This window comes from Chiloscyllium plagiosum, chromosome 18 (assembly GCF_004010195.1).
Source record: "Chiloscyllium plagiosum isolate BGI_BamShark_2017 chromosome 18, ASM401019v2, whole genome shotgun sequence".
Classification (NCBI taxonomy): domain Eukaryota; kingdom Metazoa; phylum Chordata; class Chondrichthyes; order Orectolobiformes; family Hemiscylliidae; genus Chiloscyllium; species Chiloscyllium plagiosum.
In genome coordinates, this window is record NC_057727.1 from 5,760,990 (window position 1) to 5,783,557 (window position 22,568).

The following is a 22,568-nucleotide window of genomic DNA, read 5'->3' on the forward strand; positions in this document are numbered from 1 at the left end:
ACTCCTTTCACTCCTAACCCACTCCCTGCTACCTCCCTCCCCTGACCCCATCGCTCCCAACCCTCTCTTAACTTCAATCCCCTCACCCTCATTCCAAACACTTGATCCTCACTCAACCTTTGCCACCCCATCCCTTCGGCCATTGCCCCCTCCCCTCCTCCCTCGCCAGCTACCGCGTTCCACACTGCACCCCGCACCCCAGTCCCTGGGGAGGCGATGGCCAAGTGGTGTTATTGCTGGGCTGAGATTGCCGAGACCTGGCTGATGATCTGGGGAGACTGGTTTCAAATCCTGCCGTAGTGGAATTTGCATTCAATAAAAATCTGGAATTAGGAATATAATGATCACCATTTGCCGATTGTTGGGGAAAAAAACCCATCTGGCTCACTAATGGCCTTGAGGGGATGGAAATTCCAGCCTACACGTGACTCCAGACCCCCAGCAATGTGGTTGGCTCTTAACTGCCCTCTGGGTGATTAGGGAGGGGCAATAAATGCTGCCTGGTCAGTGACACCCCCATGAAGTACCGCCAGCTTCTTGCCATTGTATCAGATTCTTGAAGCAGGGGATGCATTTTCTGAAGATTTTCTGTTGTCCACGTTTGGGTCGGTGCTACTTGGACGGATATCCGCAGCATCAAATGGAACACGTGAGCTGAGCACAAATGGCAAAGTATTTTGTTCAGGAGGAAAACAACTTGCGTTTCTCTGGCACCTCTCGGCCGTCTCGGAATGTTGCAATGCTCCTTGCAGCTGATGAAGTCCTTCCTTTCCTAAGACGTAGAAACTAGGACCAGGAGTGGGCCATTCGGCCCTTCGAGCCTCTTCCACCGTTCAGCATGGTCGTGGCTGATCATTCAGCTCAGGCCCTGTTGCTGCTTCCCCCCCATATCCTTGATCCCTTTAGCTGTACCCAACACTTTCTTGAAATTGTACAATGTTTTGGCCTCAACTGCTTTCTGTGGCAGAGAATTCCACAGACTCCCCACTCCCTGGGTGTCCTTATCTCAGTCCTAACTGGCGTACCCCTCATCCTTAGACTATGACCCCTCATTCTGGACTCCTCTCGTCATCAGGAACAACCTTCCTGTGTTTACCCTGTCTGGTTCTGTTAGAAATTTACCAATTTCTATGAGATTCCCACTCCCACCTGGCCCAGTTCTTGTGAACTCCAGTGAAAATAATCCTAACTGATCCAGTCTCTCTCCATAGGTCAGTCCTGCCATCCCAGGAATCAGTCTGGTAAACCTTTGTTGCACTCCCTCCATTGCCAGAGCAACCTTCCTCAGATACAGAGACCAAAACAGCCCACAATACTCTCGGTGTAAGGCCCTGTCCAATCGTAGCAAGATATCCCTTGCGTACCTCAGTTGAACCTGCCTCCACCATATTTCCAGGCAGTGCATTCCAGGTTCTGAGCACGGGATTGAGCTCAGTAATCAGCCATGATCATGTTGAATGGTGGAGCAGGCTGGAAGGGCCGAATGGCCTACTCCTGCTCCTATCTTCCATGTTTCAGTGTATTTTTCTCACATTGCCCCTGTTGTATTCACCCATCAGTTTAAATCCAGGCCCTTTCTCCTATTACGAGTGGGAACGGCTTCTCCCTATCTACCTAATCCAGCCTGCTCACGGTTTTGTAAACCTCTATCAATCTCCTTCTCTCCGAGATGAACAGTCCCACTCTGCTCAATCTATCCTCATCACTGGAGTTTTTCATTCTTGGAACAGTCCTTTTGACACACAAAAGAAGATGGATGTGCTTTTTTAAGTTGTGCTTTCAGAGCTGTAGGTATTTGTCGACATGTTGTCACAGTTTGTAATATCGGAAGTGCAGCAACCAGTTTGCACAGAGCATGCTCCCAGAGAGGACAATGTGACCAATGACTGTATCCTCTCCCCCGACGGTGAGGTAGCCATAAAAACCAACGAAAGGCAGGTGCTGGAAATCAGATACAAAAGCAGAAATTGCTGGAGAAACTCAGCAAGTCTGGCAGCATCTGTGGAGGGAGAAACAGAGTTAACGTTTAGGGTCCAGTGACCCTTCTTCAGAACTGAAGGGTCGGAACTTGAAGTGTGAACTCCGCTTTCTCTCTCCACAGGGGCTGCCAGACCTGCCTGAGTTTCTCCAGGTATTGGCAGGTTTGTCCAAACTTTTACTTCCATGTGAGGGAGCTTGGTTTAATGTCTCACTGAAATCCAGTGCATCAGACAGAGCAGCACTCCCTCAGTACACTGGGAGCAGGAGCTGGGTCAACTCTTCCTGGTGAGCCCATGACAGTTTGTTTTGAGGTGAGCCGAGACATATCCACCCAGGTGGATGCAAAGCATCCCGCGACAGTAAGTTGAAGATGACCAGGGCACTTATCCCCAGGTGCACGAAGGCTCAGTGGTTAGCACTGCTGCCTCACAGTGCCAGGGACTCGGGTTCAATTCCACTCTCAGGTGACTGTGTGTGCGTGTGTGTCTGTGTCTGTGTCTGTGTGTGTGTGTGTGTGTGTGTGTAGTTTGCACAGTCTCCCTGTGTCTGTGTGGGTTTGCTTCAGTTCCCTCCAAATATGTGCAGGTTAAGGTGGATTGGCCATGCTAAAGTGTCCAGGGGAGGGGAATGTGGAGTCACAGCAAATGGGTGGGCAGCTCTTTGCAGGGTCAGTACACTTGATGGGCCAAATGGCCATTTTCCACACTGTAAGGATTCTGTGAGATTTTTTATCCCTGTCCAATAATGTCCTTTTGTACATAATACAAAAAATATTCAGCTTATCTCAGTGTTGCCCCATTGCTGTTTGAGGGAGCTTCCTATGTTTCCTTTGTTATGGAAATGACTGGACTTCTGAAACACAGGCTGTAATACCCTTTGAAATGTCCGGTAGCCAGAAAAGGTGCTATGTAAATGCAAGTCTCGCATTTGTATTTTTACACGAATGAAGCCTTATTTTAAACCGTTGTGTTTGGTGGTAGATTTAACACAGCTTTGGTTTCAGTAATCGAAATGAAAGGTTGCTATCACTCTCAGTGCACCTCAGTTCCCTGCGTGTAAAACGTAACTATCAAAAGAAAAAGAGACGGGGATGGGATGTTTTTAATTTTCTCCACTCTTAGCTCACAGCCTAAATCATAAAGTTTCACATTGCAGCCTTGTGTTTTGAAGTCTTTTCTCCAGCCTTTGAGGTGGGAGATGTTGGCACTTCCTTCAGGAAGGCCGGGGCATTGTGCATTTGAGAAGGATAACATTGACAGCAGTCACCCAAGGGGCGAATTCGTTCTTGGGAAAGTTCCACAGCTTTAAAAATCAAAAGAAATTGCTCTTGCCCCACCCAGCAGCAATTAATTATCTCACAAGCTGGATTTCTGCGTCTGTACTTTCCAGTTCAGGCCTACGGGCCTCGATAGTTTATTTTCTTGCTGTCTCCTGCTTCCACTTGTGTGGTTGGCACAATATTTTCAGCATGTCATCTGTTGCTGATCGTAGACCCCATGTGGTGCAGAAACTTGTGGCGTTGTGGATCTGTCCACAGGTGTGGAGAGTGCCCCACCCAGTCCTCAAACGTCCCTGTTGCCTCCTGAAGCTAATTGCAAATTCCTCCCCGGTTGTCCTTTGTAGAGGGGACCTGTTTTGCTGAAAATGGAGGGATATCTGTGAGATTTCATCGAATCCCTACAGTGCGGAAACAGGCCATTCAGCCCACTGATTCCACACCAACCCTCTGAAGAACTTCTCACCTCCCTCTGCTATCGCCATACTTCCCTTAGCTAACCCACCTAGTCTGCAGATCCCTGCAATTTAGCATGGCTAATCCACCTAGTCTGCACATCTTGGGACTGTTGGAGGAAACCACTGCACCCGAAAGGGTACCCACATAGACCTGGGGAGAATGTGCAAACTCCCACAGACGGTCGCCCGAGGGTGGGATCGAACCTGGGTCCCTGGCGCTGTGAGGCAGCAGTGCTAACCACTGAGCCATAACGTCTTTGGCAGGTTATCTTGCGTTTTGAGTTTTGCCTGAGTTCGAGGGAAGAGGAAGGTGTTGGCTCACCCTTGTCTGTATGCTCTAGCGATTCAAATAACTTCCTCCTGTTACTTGTGGGGAGACCGAACAAACTCCACACAGACAGTGGTCCGAGGCTGGAATCGAACCCAGGTCCCTAGCACAGTGAGGCAGCAGTGCCACCTCAGACAGCAGATAAACAAGTGGAGAAGTCTTTCTGGGATGTGAGAGTGCAGCAGGTCTAGGACTGAGGATTTTAGCCACAATGTTCAGACAGAGGAGCTGATGTGGTTCTGGGAGGTTTTGCTAAAACGATACAAGGCACTTATCGGGCCAATCCTGGAATACTGACCTTGCTGTCCATTGGAGGCCATCCTGAGAAGCTTGATACTGGGTATGGAGGGACTGCCTTATGAGGACAGTTGAGCACTTTGGATCTGTACCCATTGGAATTTAGAGGAGAGAAGACCATATTGAAACATAGAATTCATGGGGAGCTTGAAAGGTTTGAGCGTGTGGCGCTGGAAAGGCACAGCCGGTCAGGCAGCCTCCAAGGAGCAGGTGAATCGGAAGGGCTTATGCTCGAAATATCAATTCTCCTGTTCCTGGGACGCTGCCTGACCTGCTGTGCTTTTCCAGCACCACACTCTCGAAACTGATCTCTGCAGTCCTCACTTCCTCCCAGATATGGAAAGGTTGTTTTCCCTTGTGGGAGAGTCAAGCACCAGAGTGGGCAATATCTCAGAATAAGGGGTGGAACATTTCAGACAGAGTTGAGGAGGAATTTCTTCTGTCAGAGGGTTATGAATCGTGGAATTCTTTACCACAAAGGTCTGTTGAGGTTGGGCCAATATTGAATTGAATATTGAATATCCTTTATTGTCACTTTTACTCCAGTTCCTTTGTTGGTCAGAGTATTGAGTACAGGAGTTGGGGGAGTCATGTTGTGGCTGTACAGGACGTTGGTTAGGCCACTGTTGGAATATTGTGTGCAATTCTGGCCTCCTTCCTATCTGAAAGATGTTGTGAAACTTGAAAGGGTTCAGAAAAGATTTACAAGGATGTTGCCAGGGTTGGAGGGTTTGAGCTATAGGGAGATGCTGAACAGGCTGGGGCTGTTTTCCCTGGAGCCTCGGAGGCTGAGGGGTGACTTTTTTTTTTAGATTAGATTAGATTACATTACAGCATGGAAACAGGCCCTTCGACCCAACAAGTCCACACCGACCCGCAACCCACCCATGCCCCTACATTTACCCCTTACCTAACACTGCGGGCAATTTAGCATGGCCAATTCACCTAACCTGCACATCTTTGGACTGTGGGAGGAAACCGGAGCACCCGGAGGAAACCCACACAGACACGGGGAGAATGTGCAAACTCCACACAGTCAGTTGCCTGAGGCGGGAATTGAACCCAGGTCTCAGGCGCTGTGAGGCAGCAGTGCTAACCACTGTGCCACCGTGCCGTACACTAATAAAAACAAAAAACTAATAGAGGTTTACAAAATTATGAGGGGCATGGATAAGGTAAATAGACAAAGTCTTCTCCCTGGGGTGGGGGAGTCCAGAACTAGAGGGCATAGGTTTAGGGTGAGAGGGGAAAGATATAAAAGAGACCTAAGGGACAACGTTTTCACACAGAGGGTGGTACGGGTATGGAATGAGCTGCCACAGGATGTGGTGGAGGCTGGTACAATTGCAACATTTAAGAGGCATTTGGATGGGTGTATGAACAGGAAGGGTTTGGAGGGATATGGGCCGGGTGCTGGCAGGTGGGACTAGATTGGGTTGGGATATCTGGTCGGCATGGACGGGTTGGACCGAAGGGTTTGTTTCCATGCTGTACATCCCTATGACTCTACAGGTGCACGGTGAAACGTTTTTACAATGGCTGCCTTTTAACGGCGCCACCTTAGGTACAAGTCTTACAGAATTTAAAAAAGTAGCATTGTTATACAAAAGAGGATTAAAGGAAAGGCAGTAACATAACCTTGTGTCTGAGAATAAGTTGGAAATGAGGCAATTGATATATTCAGGGCTGAGATCAATAAATCAAAGTTAAAAATCACACAAGACCAGAGTATAGTCCAACAGGTTTAATTGGAAGCACATTAGCTTTCGGAGCGTCACTCCTTCATCAGGCGGTTGTGGTCACTACCACTTGATGAAGGAGCGTCGCTCCGAAAGCTAGTGTGCTTCCAATTAAACCTGTTGGACTATAACCTGGTGTTGTGTGATTTTTAACTTTGTCCACCCCAGTCCAACACCGGCACCTCCAAATCATCGATAAATCGGTTAGGGAATCCAGGGTAGGGGGAAAAGGCAGGAAGGTTTGCCTGAGTTTCTGGATTTCCAGTGACACGATCAGTAGACAGCCCTCTCCCCTCTGTGACAGGCAGTTCTACTTCCTACTGTGCGACTGTAGTCGTCTTCCCCTTCATCGTGTTGTAAAGAATTTCCACACTTGACTCTTGATATTGCCAATTTGTTCTTCAACAGATGTACAGTAAAGTGAGACTTAAGTGCATTCTATATATCCTACTTCTCCTGCAAATGGACTTTGGCTGGTCGAATTAGTGCTTGGGTTTATTGGCTTCAGTCTCCTCTTGTTCATTCCTCGAGCCAGCATAGTTCCTGACTTGTAGGATACAGCTGTATGTCACATGAATACTTGGCGTTAAAAGCGATGTAAAATTACCTATAATTATACTATTATTGTTATTACGAGGCCGTTACAGCTACGCTCATCAGTCATAATATTTGTTTTGTCAAGCTACACCTGTCTTTCCATTATGAATAATTCTGTTTAATGAATCACGTTACCATGTATCTTCCTAACCATGACACTTCAAATAAACCAAAGCCATCTTGCCTGACAGGAAGAACAAGGCAGGATTGGTTACAGGAGGGGAAGTAAATCTACCCCGGGAACCCAGACCTGGCTTTGGACTTCACCGTGTCCAAGCTGATATCTGATCCCTGCCAGATGTAGCAGATGTCTGCAAATTAGATCACTGCTTCTAGATCGGAGAGACTCCATCGCATACTTCAGTCTGAATCCCAGGCTAGTTACAGGAGATAAAAACAATGACTGCAGATGCTGGAAAGCAGATTCTGGATCAGTGGTGCTGGGAGAGCACAGCAGTTCAGGCAGCATCCAAGGAGCTTCGAAATCGACATTTCAGGCAAAAGCCCTTCATCAGGAAAGCTTGTCATCTGATTAACAGCTCTCTGCCTGAATTCTGATCCCTGCCATCTCTCAGGTTCAAACTCTCCATTTTTCTGTCTTATCTCTTTTTTTTTAACCACTTGATATCTTTCTCTCACAACCCTTCTCTCTCTCTTTCGCTATCTCTGTCTGTCTTTCTCTCTTTGTCTCTCCTTTCTGCAACCCTCTCTCTGTTTCCTTGTCTCTTTCTCTCAATATCTGTCCTTCTCTATTTTCCCTCTTCCTCTATCTCCTCTATTTCTGTCTGTCTGTCTGTTTCTCTCTCCTTCCCGCCCTCACACTTAATTTGTTGCTTACCCTTTCATTTTCCTTCTTGGAAAGGCATCTTTAAAATTCTTTTGGACCAGAAACAATTTGTTCTTGTCATGGAATATGAGGAGCCACTGGCTGAGCCAACATTTATGGACCATCCCTAAATAGTCTGGAGAAGAATAACTTCTCATAGTGCTCTGCCCATGTGCTGCTTGTTGACCCACAATGCCCTCAGGGAGGGAATTCCTGGATTTTTGCCCCAGGGACAGTGAAGAAATGGTGATACATTTCCAAGTCAGTATGGTGAGTGGCTTGGAGGGGAACTTGCAAAGGCGTGGTGATCCCATATATCTGCTGCCTTTGTCCTTCGAGATGAAAGAGAGCAGGTCGTTTGGGGGAAGGGGGCTAATGTGGACTACCCTTAATCATTCCACCAAACCAAAACCTCTGCACCCTTCCCCTATGCAGTTGGGAAACCTTGAACAGTTTAGAAGGACCCTGCACCAAGTAGCACACACAGTAATATCCCATGAATTGCTGACAAGGTGACCAATTGGTGTGAGGAAGGTATTTTAGCCGAGATATGTGAAGAAGGAAAATCGACACCAGGGCATAAATTAGGCCAGGTGATTGTACAAGCATCATCAAAGAGACACGGGCACAAATAGGTGGGATGGGTTTGGGGCGGGGGGAGGTGGGAGTGGGACTGGAGGAGGCGGTATCTAAAAGGAGGAGAGAGGGCCATAGGGAGGGAGTTCTCAGGTTTCAGACCGAGACATCCGAAGGCACTGCACAATTAGGAACACCAGGAACAGATGGTGGAGTAGGCCTTTCAGTCCTCATGCCTGCTCCATCGTTGAACTGGTTCATGGCTGGTCCTCTACCTCAACACCACTTCACCACCTTACTCCCCTGCCCCTCCACCTCACCCCCAGTATCGCCATGTCCCTCAGTTTCTTTACTCCCTATAAACCAGGCAATCTGTGTCTTCAGTGTACCCAATGTCGCGCTCTGTTTAACACCTCACCCAGAAAGGGGCACAGTGAGTACTTAGTTCCAATCCACTCTGCTGATGGCAATGTCAACATTGGTGGGCATGGTCAGATTAGTCAGGCCTTGCCCAAATCATATTGTACTAAGCACACCGTAAAGGTGTGACTTGAGTGCATTAGAGGTCACATTGGAGACCTTTGGTCATGCAGCAATGTGACTTTTTAATGAAGTGAGTGGTTAATTTTTGTAGGGTTTCAGACAAGTCAATGCAATTTGGAACATACTCCATTTCTTGTGTTACTGGCTGTCATTAGGTTAGTGTTTCCCCCCGCTCCAACCAGATTCACGATCCTTGAAAGTGGAGTCGTAGGTGGACTGGGTGGTCAAGAAGGCGTTTGGTATGCTTGTCTTTATGGATCGAGCATTGAGAATAGAAGTTGGGGGGTAATGTTGTGGATGTACAGGACATTGGTATGGCCAATAGTCAAGGTATTTTCTCCAGGGTAGGTGAGTACCTAGAGGGCATAGGTTTAAGGTGAGAGGGAGAAAAATCTTAAAGGAACCTAAGGAGCAAATATTTTATGCAGAGGGTGGTGCGTGTATGGAATGAGCTGCCAGAGGAAGTGGTGGAGGCTGGTACAATTACAACATTTAAAAGGCATCTGGATGGGTATATGAATAGGAAGAGTTTAGAGTGATATGGGCCAAGTGCTGGCAAATGGGACCAGATTAATTTAGGATATATGGTCAGCATGGACAGGTTGGACCAAAGGATCTGTTTCTGTGTTGTACCCCTATATGACCTACATGTTTGATAATAAGTTAATGGATATCCAAAATCCAATGACTCAGTAATGGCAGGAGGCTCAGCTGATTGTGTGGAGAGTGTGGTTTGATCAGGGTCTCTGGGGGTATCTCTCTGAGTGAGATTGCCATCTTCCTGTCCAACATATACTCTGTGATGGAGCTCCTTTCAAATTGCGTGAGGCAGGATGAGCTCATGTGTTTAATCTCACATGCAGCTGAATAATTTATCCTGAAAATGCTCCGGTTTCCTCCCACAGTCCAAAGATGTGCAAGTTAGGTGAATTGGCCATGCTAAATTGCCCGTAGTGTCAAGTGAAGGGGTAAACGTAGGGGAATGGGTCTGGGTGGGTTGCTCTTCGGAGGGTCGGTGTGGACTTGTTGGGCCGAAGGGCCTGTTTCCACACTGTAGGGAATATAATGTAATCTAATCAAAAATAATCTCTTTGTTAATTCAAGGGAGAATCGAACACCAAAGTTCAGGAGCCATGTGGTGGGGAGGGTGGGAACGTTTGGCAGGAAAGGGACAGGGTTAGTGGCATTCAGTCTGTACGGATGAGCTGAAATGGGAACCGGGAGACTTCTCCTTGTCTGGTTTTATCTTCCTTCGTTGAATCCAGTGAGGGGTGTTGTGAGGGAGAAGCTTTGATGTTGGTGGGCTGGCATTTAACCCCTGGTGGCAAGGTGAGAGACCTCTCCATTTTCCTGCCTCGTGTTTATCCTGCATTCCCCTCTGCATCCTCCAGTAGTGCCTCAATTCTAGTAAAGCTTTTGGGGAGACGTCAGTCTCGCTGCTGTATGTTTAAAAAAAAAAAATTGAAGGAAAGAATTTGCAAGATGTGTTGGTTTGTCCATTCCTGATGAAGGGCTTTTGCCCGAAACATCAATTCTTCTGCTCCTCGGATGCTACCTGACCTGCTGTGCATATCCAGCACCACTCTCTCGACTCTGATCTCCAGCATCTGCAGGCCTCACTTTCCCTGAGTGCAGTTAGTCCCAGGCCAGCTCAGCAATTGGGAACTGCCAGTGAAAGAAAGTTTGGAATCTCCACTCAGGATGCAGGCTTTCCAACCAGCCTAGCTGTGTGCTTGGATTGAAACTGCACTTCCTCCCATATTTCATCAGGCTGCCAGCCATCTGCAAATCAGCCGACTCCTGACACACTCCTTGCGCTGTGCAGTTTTAGTTTTTACAACGTGCAGGTGTCGGGTTTTAATTGTGCTTGGGAGAACACTATGGCTGGAGGGTTTCGAAATGTAAGGCCATGCAAATTGGACTGTAAAAGTACCTTAAGACCGTAAGTACAGAGCAGGGCGCTTTATAAAAAGTGCAAAACTCGAAACAGTAAGGCACACAGAGAGAATTGGGGAGGGCGGGTGCAGGCGCAGCTCTACTCTGCCTGTATAAGGCGCTGGTCAGACTGCATTTGGGATAGCGTGAGCAGTTTTGGGCCTCATATCTAAGGAAGGACATGCCGGCATTGGAGGGGGTCCAGAGGAGGTTTAAAAGAGTGATCCCAGGGATGAAGGGCTTGTCATATAATTAGTGGTTGAGGACTCTGGATCTGTACTTGATGTAATTTAAAAGGATGAAGTTGGGGTGGGGGAGTGATGGGAATCTGATTGAAACTTACAGAATATTGAGAGGCCTGGACAGATGGACATAGTGAAGATGCTTCCACAGTAGGAGAGACTTGGACCCATGGGCACAGCCTCAAAGTGAAGTGCTTTTAGAACTAAGATGTGGAGGAATTTCTTCAGCCAGACTGTCTGTGTGGAGTTTGCACATTCTCCCCGTGTCTGCGTGGGGTTCCTCCCACAGTCCAAAGATGTGCAGGTTAGGTGAATTGGACATGCTAAATTGCCTATAGTGTTAGGTGGATTAGTCAGGGGTAAATATAGAGGGATGGGTTTCTCTTTGGCGGGTCGGTGTGGACTTGTTGGGCTGAAGGGCCTGTTTCCACGCTGTAGGTAATCTATCTAATCTATCTATCTGAGGTTGAGGAATCTGTGGCAACCCATTGCTGCAGAGGGCTATGGAGGCCAAGTCATTGAGTGTCTTTAAGACAGAGATGGATAGATTCATGATGAGTAAGGGGATCAAAGGTTACAGAGGGAAAACAGGAGAATGGAGTTGAAAAACATATCATCCATGATTGAATGGCAGCGCAGACTCAATGGGCCAAATAGCTTAATTCTGCTCCAGTATCTAATGGGATGTGCGTACACTTAATTTTATTCTTCATTAATTCACGGGATGTGAGCGTCACTGACCAGGCAGCACTTATTGCTGTGACGATGCTGCCTCTTGAACAAGGTTATTTCATCCTTGTTTGTTTTTCAAGAGAGGTTGTAAAGGCAGAGGTGCCAACATGTCTGGGCAAGGGCTCACTTTAACAATGGCAGGGCAATGGGCAGTTCTCGCAGTTCAGGTTTTTTTTCTAGTTTTAGTTCTAGCAGGCAATAAGAAGCTATTGGGAGTGGAGAAAGGTTCCAAGCTTCAGCAGATGGTTCCTGACTGGCTTTCTCTCTGAAATCTCTATCTGGATGCTGTTCTCTCCTACCTGTGAGAACCTGTGTTTGAATTTACCTTTCACTACGGGGTGTGTTTATGGGATGTTACGGGAATTGGAACAATTCCTTAGTTAGGTTGCTGTCTTGGGTCAGTTGAGTTTCCAAATAGTTAAGTTATTCTAAATTCTGTTTTTTTTTGTTCATGTTTCAGCTGTAGTGTTTAAATAAATTCTGTTTTGCCGAAAGCCGAGTGGTTTGACCAGCTGCATCACACCTGGAATATCCACTTCACATCCATCTTTAAAATAAGAGAAAGTTAGGATCTGGGCTACCTTCTTAAAATATTTTGAGGGGGTCTGGCCTGGTCCACAACATTACCCATCCCTAATCAATTTAGTGTGGATCTAGAGTCACGCATAGTCCAGACAAGGATGGCAATTTCCTTCCCTAAAGGACATTAGTGAACCGGATGGGTTTTTCCAACAATCAACAATGGCTTCACGGTCACCATTAGACTCTTAATTCCAGATATTTATATTGAATTCAAATTCCTCTATCTGATGGGTGCGGGATTTGAATCCGGGTCCCCGGACGTAATCTGGGCCAACAGTCCAGCGATAATACCACTAAGCCATCACCTCCGTCCCTGTGTTCCACTGTACAAGGCTGAGTTCATAGTTGGTACAGGTCGGAACTGTCACTTTACACAGAGAGAGAGAGAGAGAGAGACAGAGAGAGTCAGGCATGCTGCGAGAGGCTGGTGCATCTGGGCAATCCATCAGTCTGCTCCCTGAGTTCGATCCTCAACTCTCTCTTTTTCTATTTCCAGCTGGTACCGGAGACTGGGCCCAAGGAAGGAGGAACCAGATTGACGATTACTGGAGTGAACCTGGGCTTGACGTTCTCAGAGATTCGTTACGGGGTACATGTTGGACGGGTGAAGTGTATTCCCATTCCCGAGGAGTACATCAGCGCAGAGCAGTAAGTGTGGAAACCCGATCCCTCCGAGTCACGGTAAACGTTAAGGGGGGAATAGGCCATTTGGCCTCTTCAGCTTGCACCTCCATTTTAAAGATCAGAAAGGATAAAAGAGAGACGGACAGCACAGGAACAGGCCCGTTGGCCCTCCAACCTAAACTAAAAAGCAAACCTTCTGGCCTTATTCGGTCCATATCCCTCTATTCCCTCCCTATTCATGTAACCAGATGCCTCTTCAATGTCATCAATGTCCCTGCTTTCCCCCACCTCATCTGGCAATGCGTTCCAGACTCCTACCACTCTCTCTGTGAAAAACATCCCTCGCACATCTCCCTTAAGCTTTTCCCCTCTCACGTTGAACCTGTGTCCCCCTTGTAATTGAAACTTCAACCCTGGAGAAAATACCTCAGACTCCACACTATCTATGCCTCTCATAATTTTGTAAACCTCTATCAGGTCTCCTCTCAGCCGCCATCTTTCCAGTGAAAACAATCCTAGTCTGTTTAACCTTTCCTCATAGCTAATACCCTCTAGACCAGGCAACATCCTGTGAACCTTCTCTGCACTCTCTCCAAAGCTTCTGTGGCTAAATTGTTTATGGCCTCATCTCCACATTTACAACTGCCCCTGATAATGTTTGACTCCCTTCTTCATCAAGAATCCTATCGACTTCTTCCTTCTAAGCATCCAGTGACCCCATTTGCTGCCCATCCCTGGTTGCTCACGGCAACCACATTGGCCATCCAATCCCGTGATGTCTAGCTGATTTGTAAGTATTGAAGCCAGAGCCTGAGTGGCTGAAATGGGAACATTTCACTATCCCAACCCTACATCCCTCAGCTTTTGGAGCTCATAATTCCCAAACCCAATATTTACTGGGAGGGGAGTTGGGATAAACAGGAAATGCATACAACATTGGAAAGCTGCAAAACAGTCACTGGGAAACGTGTTTAAAACCAGGAGTTTTTAAAAATTCATTCACAGCATGTGGACATCACTGGCTAGACCAGCACTTATTACCAATCCCTAATTGCCCAGAGGGCAGTGGAGAGTTAACCATATCACAGTAGGTCTGGAGTCACATGTAGGCTAGACCAGGTAAGGATGGAAGATTCCCTCCTTCACAACTATTAGTGGACAAGGTGAATTTTTCCAACAATAAGGACCTCTAATGGTTATCATTAGAATTGTAATTGCACATTTTTATTGAATTCACATTCCATCATGTGATTTGATGGAGGCAATGGCCTAGTGGAATTATTGTTTGACATTAATCCAGAGACTTAAGCGATGTTCCCGAATCTGGGTTCGAATCCCATCACAGCAGAAGGTGGAATTTGAATTCAAATTAAACATCTGGAGTTAAGAGTCTGATGGTGACTGGGAATCTATTGTCAATTGTTGGAAAAACCCATCCGGTTCACTAACGTCCTTTAGGGAAGGAAACTGCCATCCTTACCTGATCTGGCCCACATGTGACTCCAGACCCACAGCAATTGTGGATTGGCCGTGCTAAATTGTGCATAGTGCCCAGGGATGTGCAGGCTAGGTGGATCAGCCATGGGTAAATGCAGGGCTACAGGGATCGGGGAGGGAGGTAGGTTGGATGGGATGGTGTTCGGAGGATGATGTGGACTCGATGGGTAGAATGGCCTGCTACCACACTGGAGGGATTCTGTGATTCTGTTGTATGATTCAATGTGGTTGACTCTTCATTACCCTCTGGGCAATTAGGGATGGGCAATAAATGCTGGTCTAGGCAGCAACGTCCTCATCCTGTGAATGAATAAAAAACGATGAACTCGGAACGTTACCTGGGTCTCTGGACTAACAGCCTAATGACAGTACCACAAGGCTATCACCTTCCCATCGAGTGAAGGGGTTAGAGGGGCTGTGCAGATTGAGTTTTGGGCTGGATTTGATATTTGGATGTGGTGCTGTGCTGGAAGTGAATAACAGAAGCTGACGAACTGTGTTCCACAGGATTGTGTGCGATATGGAGCCAGCTGTGCCTCAGACAGCGAAGAAAGGATTTGTAGAGGTTTGCGTTGTGGACTGCAATGACGAGTATCGGGCAATCTCATCAGAACCTTTCACTTTTGTGGTAAGAGCTCCCAGAGAGGGACTGGGACCACATCTTTGTATACCCTTCCCATTGGCGATGTCACTGAGGGTCATACCTTCTCATTCCTGCTCTCACACCTCTCTGTCTCTCGCATGAATGCGCTGTTTTGCTTGTCCTCTCCACTCATGTTGTGTCTCTCACTGTCACTCTGGGATGGGGTTTGCAGAGTGCTGTGGGACTTACTTTGTCGTGGCTCAAAGAGCTGAGATGTACAGCTGAAGCTGTACAAGGCTGTGGTCAGACCGCATTTGGAAGATTGTGAGCAGTTTTGGGCCCTGTATCGAAGGAAGGATGCACTGGAGTCGGAGGGGGAGGTTTACAAGAACAGAGATGAAAGGCATGTCATATGAGGAGTGGTTGAGGACCCTGGGTCTGTAGTCGATGGAGTTTAGAAGATTGAAGGGGAATCTGATTGACGCTTACTGAGAGTCCTGGGTAGTGGATACGGAGAAAATGTTTGCCAGGACCCGAGGGCACAGCCTCAGGGTGAAGGGATGATCCTTTAGAACTGAGATGAGGAGGAATTTCTTCAGAGAGAGGTTACTGAATCTGTAGGAACTCATTGCTGCAAAGGGCTGTGGAGGCCAAGTCACTGAGTGTCTTTAAGACAGAGATAGATAGGTTCTTGATTAATGAGGGGATCAGGGGTTACAGGGAAACAGCAGGAGAATGGGGTTGACAAACAAGTTAGAAATGGTTGAATGGTGGAGCATACTCGATGGACCAAATAGCCTAATTCTGCTCCTCCATCGTATGGTCTTATGGGCAGCCCACTCAGCATCCCGGCGGCACGGTGGTTAGCACTGCTGCCTCACAGCGCCAGAGACCCGGGTTCAATACCCGCCTCAGGCGACTGACTGTGTGGAGTTTGCACGTTCTCCCTGTGTCTGCGTGGGTTTCCTCCGGGTGCTCCGGTTTCCTCCCACAGTCCAAAGATGTGCAGGTCAGGTGAATTGGCCATGCTAAATTGCCCGTAGTGTTAGGTAAGGGGTAAATGTAGGGGTATGGGTGGGTTGCGCTTCGGCGGGGCGGTGTGGACTTGTTGGGCCGAAGGGCCTGTTTCCACGCTGTAATTTAATCTAATCTAATCACTCTCCCTCTCTCCCTTCTCTCTCTTTCTCACACACTCTGTTTCTCCCCTCTGTCTCTCACACATATGCTCTCTCGCCCTTCTCTCTCTCTCCCCCTCTCTCTTCCTCCCTCTCTCTGTCTGTTTCTCTCTCTCTCCCTCTGCCTCTCCTCTCTCCCACATCTCCCAGATTCTGCCTGTTTTTCTTGCCCACCTTCTCTCTGACTCTCTCTCGCTGTCTGTCACTCTCCAGATGTTGCACCGTTGTGATAGTAAGATAAATGCTTTCCTTTTCCTTCCCTTCCCAAGACTCCGAGATTTAACAGAGTGATCCCGTCCCAGGGACCTGTGTCTGGAGGCAGTCAGGTGACGATAGTGGGGATACACCTGGATGCAGGAAGTTCAGTGAAAGCTTACATCGGAGACAACGCCATCTGTCAATTCAAAAGGTAAAATCAGATTACGCAAATAAACTTATTTTCAGTGCAGCCTTGGTCATAGAGTCCTACAGCACAGTGACAGGCCTTTGACCCATACTGGTCATGCTGACTATAATGTCCAATCTACGCTAACCCTATTTCCCTGCACTTGGCCCACATCCTTCTAATCCTTTCCTATCCATGTATTTGTCCAAATGCCTTTTAAATGTTGTTAATGTACCCACTCAACCATTTCTACCAGAAGCTCATTTTGAATGCGTCCCACCCTCTGTGTAAAGATGATGCCACTCAGATTCCCTTTTATTCTTTCCCCTCTAACCTTAACCTGATGCCCTCTAGTCCTTGATTTCCCCAAGCCTGGGAAAGAGACTGAGTGCATTCACCCTATCCATGCCTCTGATGATCTTATACACCCCTATAACATCCTCCCTCAGTCTCCCACGCTCAAAAGACAAACGTTCCTAGCTTGTCCAACCTCTCCCTGTAACTCAGACTCTTGAGTCAAGGCAACATCCTTGTAAATGTCTTCTGTACTCTTTCCAGTTTAACTACATCCTTCCTCTAGCAAGGTGACCAAAACTGAACACAATACAGAGGAACCTCGATTATCCGGCACTCGATTATCCGAATATCAGATTATCCGGTAAAATCGCAAAGTCCCGATGCTAGGCTAAACTGTGTTATCTGAAATTCGATTAACTGAACGAAATGCTCCCCACCCGTGCCCTTCAGATAATCAATGTTCCTCTGTACTCCCAATTGTGGTCTCATCATCCTATACAACTGCAGCATAATTTCCTAACTTTCTCTACTCAATGCCCTGACTGATGAATGTCACTTACAAAGAGGTCGGTATCCCTTTTATTTGTGCGCGAACAGCCATAGAGTCATACAGCATGGAAACAGACCCCTTGGCCCAACCAGTCCATGCCAATCATCATCCCAAACTAAATTCATCCCACCTGGCCTTTCTGTTTAGTACTGCCCCATTCAGAGTCAGCCACCACGGTGTTATCTGTCAGCCAGGGCTCCCTGATTGGACCAGGTTAACAGCCCCAGTCAGGGAACTCCACATTCTATGAGGCCCACCTGGCTGATCTCATTCCCACCTCTATGGATGGTAGGTGTTTGGAACTCTCTTCCACAAACCTCAGTGGATGCTGGATCAGTTGTAAATCTGAATCTGAAATAGATAATTGTTTGTGAAACAAAGGTATTAGGGGATGTGGGCCAAGGACAGGTATATGGAGTTAAGCCACAGCTATGGTCTCACTGAATGTCAGAACAGGCTTGAGGGGCTGAACGGCCTACTCCTGTTCCTAGGAGACCAGCAGTTTATTCTAGGTTTAACATGAATCAGAATCTAAATTCCTCCATCTGCCTGGTGGGACTGGAGACAGTGTCCCAAAAGCATTAGACTGAGCATCTGGAATGCTGTACCTTTATTCTACGCGATTGTTTGTGAGGCGTGGCAAGCAAGATGAGCATTTGTTGCTGGTCCCTAATTGCCCTTGAACCGAATGGCTTGTGAGACCATCTCAGAGGGCAGTTATAAGTCCACCACATCACTTGGACCTGGAGTCACATGTAGGTGAGAGCAGGTCAGGAGAGCAGATTTCCCAAATGATGATAGAAAACTGGATGGATTTTTACAAGTGTTTATTTGGTCACTGTTAGACTAGCTTTCAATTCCAGATTTTATTGAATTCACATTTCACCATCTGCCATGGTGGGATTCTCACTCGCGTTCTCAGAACGAGTTAGGAGCTCTGGATTATCCATCCAGTGACATTACATCTCCCACCAGCCTCCCTTTGGGTTATTGCGTTCCTGTGCCCCGCCCTTATACTCACTCTGCTCCTGTCACGTTGTACCCGTAGTTGACACTGTTCCTTCCCTCTCCCCTGACTTCAGGAGAACCTCTGGGGAGATTGTCTGTGTCACAGCTGCATCGGCAAAGGGAACAGGCCCAGCCTCTATCAGAGTCCACATCAACAGAGCCGAGCTGTTAAACCCCAATGTACAGTATAACTACACGGAGGATCCCACCATCTCCAAGATTGAGCCCGAATGGACCATTTCCAGGTCAGTGTTTCTTAACGCTCAGATGATTGTTATGACTGGGTCGCTTCACTCTCTCCGTCTCTGCACATATTTGCCACAATATCATTCCGAATTCATGGAAACACAGAAACATAAAAAAAAAGCAGGAGTGGGCCATTCGGCCCATCAACCCTATTGCACCATTCAACACATCATGGCTGATAATCCAACTCAATCCCCCTGGTTCCTGCTCCCCCCCATATCCTTTTGATCCCTTTAGCTCCAAGTGCTGTATCCAACTCCTTCATGGAACAGCACAATGTTTTGGACTCAACTGCTTCCTGTGGTAGAGAATTCACTCTCTGGGTGAAGACATCTCCCCTCTGTGGTTTACCCTGTGTCCTCAGATGGTGACTCCTGGTCCTAGACTCCTCCACCTTCGGGAACATGCATTCATCAAACCTGAGGGAGTGGCATTTAACAGAGGAAATTGGAAGAAGCAGTTTCATCCTCTGGCTACAAAACGGGTAGCCAGAGGATGATTGCTATAGAATCCCTACAGTGCAGAAAGAGGCTGTTCGGCCCATTGAGTCTGCACCAACCGTCCAAAGAACATACCACCCAAACCCAGCCTTCTATTCTATCTCTACAACCCTGCATTCCCCATGGCTAACCCATCTAGCCTGCACTTCCCTAGACACTGTGGGGCAATTTAGCACGGTCAAACCACCCTAACCTGCACACTGTGGGCAATTTCCCATGGATAATCCACCTAACCTGCACAACTTTGGACTGTAGGAGGAAACCGGAGCACCCGGAGGAAACGCACACAGACACGGGGAGAATGTGCAAACTCCACACAAACAGCCGCCCGAGGCTGGAATTATACCCAGTCCCTCGCACTGTGAGGCAGCAGTGCTAATGTGATAGTATTGATATCCAGGAAGTTGTTACTGTGGAGTCTCACAGCAGAGGAGGCTATTCAATGAATCAGTCTCAGTATCAGCCCTTCCAAAAAACAAACCAGTTCATCTCCCTCCCAATAATCTGTCTTTCCTAATATTCCTGCAACTTGGTTTTTTACCAGCCCTGTTAGGATGTGCTCTGAATTGCTTTGTTAACATGGAATGGACGAATGTTCAATAGATGCTGGATACGTCCGTGTGAAATTTACAGGGCGAGGGTATAAGAGCAGGAGTGGCCATGTGACCCATTAGGAGATGCCCTTTCAAAGGGCCAGCACACAGATGATGGGTAGAAAGGCCTCCTTGGATGCACTGGCATCATTCCCTGGCATTGAGTCACTCATCATCGCCAAGTCCACTCAATGAGCTCTTAAGGTTTTTTGTGTCTCGTTTCAAATATATTTTTATCAATCTTTAATGCAATGTAGGCAAGACCAACATTTTTGTGTTCAAATTACCCTTTGAAGGTGGGGCTGTTGTGGCACAGTGATAGCGTCCCCGGCTCTGAGCCAGGATACCCAGGTTAAAGTCCCACCTACTCACAAATTGTGTGAGAACACCATTGAGCAGGTTGGTATTGAAACTGTGTGGAATGTGGTGGTGAGCTGCCTTCTTGTAATGCCGCTGCTGACAGCCACAGTCCCCAGGACTTTGACCCAGCGACACTGACCGGACGGCGATTTAGCTTCAAGTCAGGATGGTGCATGCCGTCTGAGGGGAACTTTCAGGTGACGTTGTTCCCGTGCCACGGCTCCTGTGGTCTTTGAAGGTGGGTGAGGTCATGGGTTTGGAAGGTACTGCCAAAGGATTGCGTCTTGTGGACGGTGTGCTCTGCTGTGATCTGCACATCACTGGTAAAGTGAGCGAATATTGTGGTGCCAGTCAAAATGGCTGCTTTATAGAATCGTAGAATTTTACAGTGCAGAAGGAGGCCATTCAACCCATCATGCCTGTACTGGCTCCTGAAAGAGCTACCCAACTCGCCCCACTCTACAGCCCTGTCTCCATAGCCTTCTAACTTCATTCCTTTTGAATATTTCCAGCTCTCTATCGAAACTTCATGTGGAATCCCACTCTCCCAGGCAGCACATTCCAAATCCTAACAACTCTCTGAGTAAAGAATTTTCTTAGCTCTATTGGTGACAATCTTGAAATTGTGACCCCCAGTTACTGACATACCAATTAGTGGAAACAAAATATCCTCTTTATCCTGTCTAAAAGGTTCATAGTTTTGAGCACACAATAATGTCACCTCTTGATCTTCTCTACTCAAAGGAAAATACCCTCAATTTCTCTAATCGTTCCTTGTATTTAAAATTCCTCATTCCTGGTATCATTCTGGTAAATCTCCTTGGAATAATAGAATCCCCCAGTGTGGAAACAGGCCCTTCGGCCCAGCACGTTCACACCGACTCTCCGAAGAGTAGCCCACCCAGACCCATTCCCCTACATTTAGCCCCTGACTGATGCACCTAACCCACACATCCCTGAACACTGTGGACAATTTAGCATGGCCAGTTCACCTAACCTGCACATCTTTTGGCCTGTGGGAGGAAACCGGAGCACCCGGTGAAAACCCTACGCAGGCACGGGGAGAATTTGCAAACTCCACACAGATAGTCAATAGAAACTGGAAATAAACCCAGGTCCCTTGTGTCATGAAGCAGCAGTATTAACCACTGAGCCACTGTGCCACCCCAGAGCTTTAATATCCTTCTGTGAATAAAGTGCCCAAAACCAAACACGATACTCTAAGTGTGGTCTGACCAATGATTTGTAGAGGTGTAGCATCACTTCCCTGCTTTTATATTCTGTGTCTCTATTTACTAATCCAAGGATCCTACAAGCCTTCTTAACAACTGTTTCAACTTGCCTAGTCACCTTCAGACAATCGTGTTTGTGAACCCTGAGGTCCCTCTACTCCTGTCCTCCCCTCAAAGTTTTACTATTGGGCCTGTATCACCTCTCCATGTTTCCTCACATTTCTCTGCATTGAAATGTATCTGCCAGGTGTCTGTCCATTTGGCCAACTTGTCAGTGTCCCTCTGAATACGCTCAGCATCATCCTCACAATTCACTATTCTCCCTCATTTAGTATCATCTGCAAATTTAGAGATTTTACCTTCAAAACGCATCTCCAAATTGTTTCTATAAGTCAGAAAAAGCAAGGGTCCCAACACCAATTTCATCGTCAGTCTGAGAAATGCCCATCTATGCCTAGCCTCTGCTTCCGATCCTTGACCCAGCTTCTAATCCATGCTGCCAAGGATACCTCAATCCCAAGCGTTCCTAATTTGCTAACCAACCTGTCATTTGGCAATATATCAAATGCTTTGTGAAAGTCCAAATATGCAATTCACAGCACTACTGTCATCCACCATCTGTGTCACCTCACCAAAGAACTCAATTTAATCTGTCAGAGATGACCTGCCCTTGACAAAGCCCATGTTGACTGTCAAGCATAAACTTATTTTTCTTTAAGTTTATATTTACCTTATCCCGTATTATGGCCTCAGTCAGTTTTCCCACAACTGACATCTAGCTGACAGTTTCCTGTGTTACCCTTTGCCCCTTTCTGAAACAACGGTGTCACATTTGTAATCCTCCAGTCACCTTAGGACTGGTCCTGTGTTCAGAGAGACCTGGAAAATTTTTCGACATAAACCCTAGATGGTTTTGAGCTCCTTGGAGCTGCACTCATTCAGGCAAGTGGAGAGCCACAGATGGTCTCGCCTCTGACCTTCTCTCATAGCAGCAGTATGTGTCTGGCTGATCCAGGTCAATGGTAAGGTCCTAGGAAGTTGACAGAGATGAATTCATTCATGATTAAGCCATTGACCGGGTGGTCATCAATGTGCTGACTCAGGATCAGGGATGTTGGAGATTAGTTCAAACTGAGGAGGGCTCTCTTAACCAGATACTCCATTCTAATTGAGTGGGTGAACCTCAAAAGTGAAAGATGGGAAAGGAACAGTCTGATCTGTTTTGGATCTGACATCTTAACCCATGGACCTTTCAGTAGGAAGGGGTCAGGAAAGTGGTTACTTAGAGAGCTGTGGGTCTGTGGAATGCACTGCCAGCAGTGGCAGTAGAGTCAGATACATGAAGCATATTTAAGTGACACTTGGATAGGCATGTGTATGGTAGTAAAGTGAAGGGTATGTAGGTTA

At 47.2% G+C, this 22,568-nt stretch overlaps 1 protein-coding gene across 2 annotated transcripts in view; it reads left to right on the forward strand.

The window, feature by feature from the left end:
• The window catches only part of LOC122558816 (plexin-A1-like), a 463,903-nt gene that overhangs the window by 404,127 nt on the left and 37,208 nt on the right, over positions 1-22,568 (forward strand). The window contains exons 13-16 of one of the 2 annotated variants that reach the window (XM_043707607.1): positions 12,608-12,759; positions 14,740-14,860; positions 16,260-16,399; positions 18,305-18,475. In XM_043707607.1, coding sequence (XP_043563542.1) covers positions 12,608-12,759; positions 14,740-14,860; positions 16,260-16,399; positions 18,305-18,475 — 584 coding nt within the window. Of the gene's footprint in view, positions 1-12,607; positions 12,764-14,739; positions 14,861-16,259; positions 16,400-18,304; positions 18,476-22,568 lie in introns of those variants that run through there. The other variant, XM_043707608.1, reaches the window with a different exon arrangement.